The 7,500-nt window shown below is 44.7% G+C and overlaps 1 protein-coding gene across 2 annotated transcripts in view; it reads left to right on the top strand.

Moving 5' to 3' along the window:
- Positions 1–7,500, top strand: part of LOC113810988 (protein SSUH2 homolog) — a 630,727-nt gene that overhangs the window by 616,624 nt on the left and 6,603 nt on the right. For both annotated transcript variants that reach the window (XM_070128776.1, XM_070128775.1), the window contains 2 exons: positions 5,178–5,426; positions 6,102–6,301. In XM_070128776.1, the coding sequence (XP_069984877.1) occupies positions 5,178–5,426; positions 6,102–6,301 (449 nt within the window). The remainder of the gene's footprint in view (positions 1–5,177; positions 5,427–6,101; positions 6,302–7,500) is intronic.

The raw sequence follows: 7,500 nt of genomic DNA, 5'->3' as shown, positions 1-7,500 counted from the left end.
CCTGCCACCTCTACGTCTGACTTTCCATAAGTTTCCGAGTATCGATGCACACGCGTACACTCACTCGCTCATTCTCTCTCTCTCTCTCTCTCTCTCTCTCTCTCTCTCTGTCTGCCTCTCTCTCTCTCTGTCTCTCTCTCTCTTTCACTCTCTCTTTCACTCTCTCTCTCTCTCAGTTCGAATTCCGACGTAGCATGTTCTCCCACCCCTTCCACATCCTTAACCTCCGTTTGAGATGTATTGATACTTGGAAACTTAGGTATGAAGTGTTAGTCACAAGTAAGTTTCCAATTATCGATACGTCTCAACACCAATTTCGACGTCGCATGTCCTCTCACCCCTTCCATATTCTTCATCTTGTCATCCTTTAACCTCTACGTCTTGTTAGACTCAAGTCCCCGAGTACCGATACATCTTAAATACGAATTCCGACGTCGCAGGCTCTCTCGCCCGTTCCGTGTTCTTAATCCTACCACCTTTAACGTCAACATCTAAAACCCCATACGTAAACATCCGAGTGCATCTCAAACACGAATTCACAACGTCACACGCTCACGAAACTTCCCTGCGATGCCTGTGATGACAGCACTTTCGCCATAATCGCCAGCACCGGCACCGTCGCCACCGGGGGAGTCCCGACGTCGCCCTAACGCAATTACTTGACGATGCTGAGGGAGCGCGGTGGGGCATGGAGGGGGGGGGGGTAGGGGATGGGTTGGGAGGGGGAGGGGTTGGGTTGGGAGGGAGCGCGGTGGGGCATGGAGGGGGAGGGGAGGGGATGGGTTGGGAGGGAGCTCGGTGGGCCAGTTGGGGGGTGGGGAGGAGGGGGAGGGGAGGGGGATGAGGGGAATAGAGTTGAGGGATTTAGGAAGGAGAGAGAAAGACGGAGATGGGGAGGGGGAAAGGAGAGGGACGGAGGGAGGAGATGGAGATGGAGGGAGGGCGGAAAGGAGGTCAGAAGAAGAGGATTTTGGGGGAGAGAGAATAAAAGAGAGGTGGGTATTGTAGAAAGATTGATGGATGGTGTATTGGATATTCTGCGAATAATGAAAGAGAGAGAGAAAAAAATAAGAGTGAGAGTATGAGAGAGAGGGAGAAAGAGGGGAGAGAGAGAGAGAGAGAGAGAGAATGAGAGTACTTTAAAAGTCCAATAAATTCCGGTGCTCTCCAAGTGTATGTTATTCATTCTGCTTGTGTTTCTTATACCATGAATGTTTGTGGAGAGGGGATAGACGCTTGTAAATACCCAGTGAATGTAGGTAATTCCCTGTGTGTGTGTGTTTGTGTGTTTGTGTGTTTGTGTGTGTGTGTGTGTGTGTGTGTGTGTGTGTGTGTGTGTGTGTGTGTGTGTGTGAGAGAGAGAGAGAGAGAGAGAGAGAGAGTGTGTATTAACATATTGAATATGAAAGTATTACTACATAAACGTATTAAGTTCTCCAGGACTATCGTATATTGTGGAAAATTGTCAAAATAACGAGACATGGACAGGATATCGGAGAGAGAAAATAGTTGACTGTCCTTCATGCTTGACTTCAGGAAATCCACTGAAAAAATTCCGACTCATAAATGGCAGTTGGCGATTTTTTTCTTCTAATCTGAATAATCCACGATCAGCTTTATTTCTTAAGATGCACGTAACACATACGATAATACTATAATGGAAATAAATCCAAAACATGCATTGTAAATTACTAGATACCCAGAAACACAAATATACCCATGAAAGTAAACAGTAGATTAGCGTCATTTGAAAATTATGATTTTCTATAAAAAAAAAAATAATAATAATAATAATAATAATAATAATAATACACAAAAGGTAATCAAAACAACACCATTAACATCCAGACGGAAAATTCTGACCCCAAATTTGTCTCCGATGTTCGAATAATTAAGACTAATTGCAGTTCTAAGGGAAGGGAACAACACCGATTGCCTTGTTGATATCTTATAATCAAAATAATAATAAGACGCCACGAACACCCAGATGGGCAATTTTATCCCCAAATTACTCTCCGATGCTAGAAGAACCGACAGTAATGGCTGTTCTGAGGAAAGTTACCAACAATGATTGCCTTGTTAACACCTTATGATCAAAATAACCAAACATCACCCTTAACGAGCAGACGAACCATTCTAGACCCAAATGTGTCTCCCGATTCTAGAATAATCGACGGTAATTACTGTTCTGAGGGATAGTTGATAGCAATGGTTGCCTTGTTAACATCTTTCTCCCGACAACTTCGGCTGGGTGGGACTCCGGGATAAACTGTCTCTCGAGGTCGGTTAAGGGACAAGGTTTTTACGAGTGGATTCTGGGGGTCGTTAGGCCTATTCACTCTTGAACAAGGGGGGGGTGATGGTTCAGGATGGGGGAGGAGAGAGAGAGAGAGAGAGAGAGGTGGGAATATGGGGCGGGTGATGCATTTAGATAGATAGATTGATAGATCGGTAGGTAGGTACAAAGAGAAAGAGAAAGAGGGAGGGAGGGAGGAAGAGAGAGAGGAATGGAAGGAGGGAGATAGAGGGAGGGATGGAAGAAGAGAGAGAGGGAGGGAGGAATGAGAGAGAGAGGGAGGGAGGAAGAGAGAGAGAGAGAGAGAGAGGGGGAGGGAGGAAGATAGAGAGGGGGAGGGAGGGAGAGAGAGAAGGAAGGAGTAAGAGAGAGATAGAGTGACAGATATATAGATAGATATAGCCCAATATAGATATACAGACAGACAGACCATTATAGCTATATATATAATGGCCATCGTACCTAGTATCATATGTTAACTTACGAACATTACCACCAATGACCATTACCGTTCTGAAATGGGCATTATGATTAGAAACCTAATCACGGCAATCATAAAGGAATCCTGGATAATTGCCTGCCTCTAATTACGTTTCTTCTGTTCCCTCCAGATGATAATGGAGTGTTACCCGCCGCGATTCTTACCTGGGAGAAAACTTTGAATTTATTGATATCATTATCTCTCCGCCGCTTTCAGGAACTACCGGGCGGGAACTTACACATACTCTCAAGGATGATTTCCTTAATATCTTTTCGTTTCGTGGGGGCTGGAGGTGGGGGGGGGGGAAGGGAGGGAGGGTGAGTGTGTTTTGTTTGGTATTGTTTGTGTGTTTGTGTGGTTTAGGTTGGTTGTGTGTATGTGTTTGTGTGAGTGTATGTGTTTGTGTGTGTTTGTGTGTAAGTATTTGTGTGTGTGTGTGTTTGTGTGTAAGTGTTTGTGTGTGTGTGTGTGTGTGTGTGTTTGTGTATGTGTGTGTGTAAATGTTTGTGTACGCGTGTGTGTGTGTGTTTTCAGTAATTAATTGTGTATCCGTTGCTATCTGTGTTTATGTGTGTGCGCGTGTGTTTGTTTGCATAATTGATTATGCATGGAATTAGGCATATGGAATAAAGACTTACGTAATAGTTGGAAAGCGAATATTAATGAGCAAATAACGAAAAACAGACACCGTAATTTTAACTCAGAATTAATGACATCATGATCCAGGCTAGAGGTTGCCGATTTTTTTTTTCTTTCTTTTTTTTTTAATTCGCTGTCATCAAACACAACATAAATTGTACCGAAATTTATACCTTTATGCTATTCTTTAAATTCGATGCAAAAAGAAAGTATGGAAGTGAAGGAAGAGAAAGGAAAAGAAGGAAGAAAGAAGAGAAAGGAAAAGAAGGAAGGAAGCTATATCTATATATTTAAGAAGGAAGAGAAAGGAAAAGAAGGAATGAAAAAGGAAAAAGAAGGAATGAAAAAGGAAGAAAAAGGAAAAGAAGAAAAAAAGAAAGGAAGGAAGGGGTTCATCTTTGCCGATCGTTCCACCCCCTTCCCCCAACCCCCCAACCCCCCCACCCCCCAAAAAAAAGAAAAAAAGAAGCACTTTGGGTTCATGCATCAGCTTTCTCCGAACTGATGGATAGTCCAAAAAGGGGGGGGGGCTTTTAACCTTCTTATTCTGCGCAGTCACTATCAATTTTGGTCTCAGAGAAGAAACCTTTCGTGTTTTGGTCTTCATAGCGGTCGAGGTTGGTCACTCTCTTCGCTGGGACGGACTGACGGGTGGCTGGGATTCCGTTATATGGGGGCGGGCGGGGGAATGGGGTGTTGTTTTGGGCTGTATGGTCGCTGTTGTGTCTTATTTTGATTTTTTTTCTTTTTTTAAGTTCTTTCTGTGTTTTATATCTATTTGTCTGTTTCTGTCTCTCTCTGTTTTTCTCTTTCTTTCTTTTCTTTCTTTTCTTTCTTTCTCTCTCTGTCTCTCTGTCTCTCTGTCTCTCTCTCTCTCTGTCTCTCTCTCTCTCTCTCTCTCTCTCTCTCTCTCTCTCTCTCTCTTTCTCTCTCTCTCCCTCCCTCCCACTCCCTCTCCCTGCTTCCCCTCCCCCTCTCCCTGCTTCCCCTCCCCCCTCCCTGCTTCCCCTCCCCCCCTCCCTGCTTCCCCTCCCCCCCTCCCTGCTTCCCCTCCCCCCCTCCCTCCTTCCCCTCCCCCTCCCCTGCTTCCCCTCTCCCTCTCACCCTCACCCTCACCCTCACCCTCCCCATCACCCTCTTCCCTCTTCCCTCCTATTCACTTCCCCTTCCTACCCCTCTCCCGGCTGTGTAGTGCAACGGTAGCGTGCTGGTCTAGGAATCTTGCTGACCTACGTTCGATCCTGCCATCGGATGGTAACCCCGGCCGCTCCTTGCACACAGGGGGAGATTTAGAAGCAAATAGATAGTATGTCACAGTAAAGAATATCCACTGGAACAAATGGATTAAATCTAAATCTTTAAAAAAAAATCTTTATATCTTTAAATCCAGAAATCATAATATCTTTAAATCCAGAAATCTTTATATATTTAGATCCAGAAATCTTTATATATTTAAATCCTTGTCTTTATATAGTTAAATCCGTCAATATTTATATCTTTAAATCCATAAATTCTATCTTTTAATCCATAAATTCTATCTTTTAATCCATGAATTCTATCTTTTAATCCATAAATTCTATCTTTTAATCCATAAATTCTATCTTTTAATCCATAAATTCTATCTTTTAATCCATAAATCTTTATATCTTTAAATCTTTCAATCCATAAATCTATAAATCTTTATATCTTTAAATCCATAAATCTTTACATCTTCAAACCCTTAAATCCTTAAATCTTCAACCCGTTCCTCTCTCCCTCCAGTACGAGCTGCAGACGTTCACTGAGAAGCGGGAGACGTCCTGGGCCTTCACTCCCTACGGCGGCGGAGACGTGGACGGCCCCAGCAACGGCCCCGCGCCCCTGCCGTGGGACGTGGAGGCGCGGCCGACGCACATGTTCCACGACGAAGTGAAAGTGGTCCAGGTGCCTCACACCGCCTCTGTCAAGGAGTGCCACAGGTGCAAGGGCACGGGGTCGCTCCAGTGCTCCGAATGCCACGGCAAAGGATGGGTATGTCAGATTGGCTCTCAGTTATTTTCCTATGACTCTTATTTTTTTCTTCTTTTTCGATTAAGCATTTTTGTAGAATTTATTCATTTTTGTACATTGTGAACGCCGTTCTTAATTTTTAAAGGTAATCATCATTCACTTGCTCTCTCTCTCTCTCTGTCTCTCTCTGTCTGTCTGTCTGTCTCTCTCTCTCTCTCTCTCTCTCTCTCTCTCTCTCTCTCTCTCTCTCTCTCTCTCTCTCTCCCTCTCCCTCTTTCTCTATTGGTGTAAGAACTCGTGACCGCTTTCAATTCACGGAAAGCAAGGAAGGCACTTGATCTGTAACACCAACTTTTCTGTAAATAATGCTGAACGTCAGTGGTGTTTTATTATCACATTGTCATAGAGGCTTCAGTGTATGCGATAGCGTGGTTCTCGAGTGTTTTTATGTGTGTGTGCGAGAGAGAGAGAGACACAGGGAGAAAGAAAAAAAGAAAGAGAGAGACTGAGAGAGGGAGAGATAGAGACAGACAGACAGACAAACAGACAGGGACAGAGAGAGGGAGTATTTAAGTGTGTGTGTGTGTGTGTGTGTGTGTGTGTGCCTGCATGCGCGCGTGCTTGCGTGAGTGTGCGTGCCTGTTTGCCTCTTCCTTCCCCATTTCTCTCCGTCCTGACGACCGCCTGCTCCCCCAGACCCGCTGCCTGTCCTGCCACGGCGACGGCTGGTACACGGACTCCTCGGGCTACAAGGAGCGCTGCTTCTACTGCCAGTCCTCGACGCACGGCCACGGACGCCAGGACTGCCTCAAGTGCAACGCCAAGGGCCGCGTCGCCTGCCCGCCCTGCGACAGCTACGGCCAGATCCGCTGCTTCATCAGACTCACCATCACCTGGTCAGTACTCGGCCTTCGAGGGAGAGCTTGGGCGCTTCCTCTCCCCCTTTCGAGGAAGAGCTTGGGCGCTTCCTCTCTCCCTTTCGAGGATGAGCTTGGGCGCTTCCTCTCTCCCTTTCGAGGAAAAGCTTGGGCGCTTCCTCACTCTATTTTGGCCCGCGTGTTTTCTCGACGTCGTCCTCGTTGTCTCTGGGGGAGGTTACGTTCTCCCAAACACATAATTAGGTTTCTCTCCATCAGGAAATTTTATGGGGAATCTTGTCCTTCAGTAACTTTTCATAAAAATGTAATGATCAAGTATCTGACAGTCACACTTCAGTCACACTCGAGAGCAAGAATACTCGTACTCGTGAAAGGTCGCGAGGCGCCTTTTCACAGAGGAGACACGCTGTTATTTATTAAGCGCGACATTAACTGAGGTCGCGAGCTGCACTTTACCTCGTGCGCTTGTGGATTTAAACCGAAAGACACAAAATACGCCGCGAATCAGACATACTTTCACTTGCTTCAGAATGTAGAAGGATGAGACTTGTAATAAAACTGCCCTTAAATGTAGAATGATTACTATTTACAGCAGAGATGGTTGTAGGTTTGGCTACCGGCCATCCTTTAAGTTAATTAGTAAAATGACTGTTTCCTAATGTTAGAAAAAAGTATTGGCACCAGCTACTCTCTAGGTTGGTTGGACCTACGTAATCCTCGGTTATAGGCAGTATTAGGTCTGTGTTTTAAAGGGAATTTGGCAAGCAACCTCTCTGAAGATTCCTTGCTTTGGTTGGTGGCAGACGTTTTAGAACAAGATTTTTTCCGGGTTGCCCAACAAAGCTCTGAGGTGCAGTTCGAGTTAACAAACCGTGCTGAACGTTGCCCCAAGGCTATAAACTGTAAATCCCGACTGAAAGTTGCACTGCAGAATATGCCTTCAATGACTTGTACTTAGACCTCACAATTATGTGGCTTACATTACACACGAGGGATATACATACACTTCTCAGCAATAGAGTGATATGCTATGTATCAACTTGTTTTCCTTTTTCCCTCTTCTATGTATATACACATCTATGCAGTTACAATTACTTATATCAAATTAGGAGCTACTTTTGATGTTAAAATGACAAGACAAGCACACCTTACGTAATAGAAGGCCAAGGAATATTTAGAATGGCGGAGAACAATTACGACTATGACCAACAATTGCT

This window comes from Penaeus vannamei, chromosome 2 (assembly GCF_042767895.1).
Source record: "Penaeus vannamei isolate JL-2024 chromosome 2, ASM4276789v1, whole genome shotgun sequence".
Taxonomy (NCBI): domain Eukaryota; kingdom Metazoa; phylum Arthropoda; class Malacostraca; order Decapoda; family Penaeidae; genus Penaeus; species Penaeus vannamei.
Note: the sequence above shows the minus strand (reverse complement) of the source record. Positions and strands in the feature narration are given on the sequence as shown.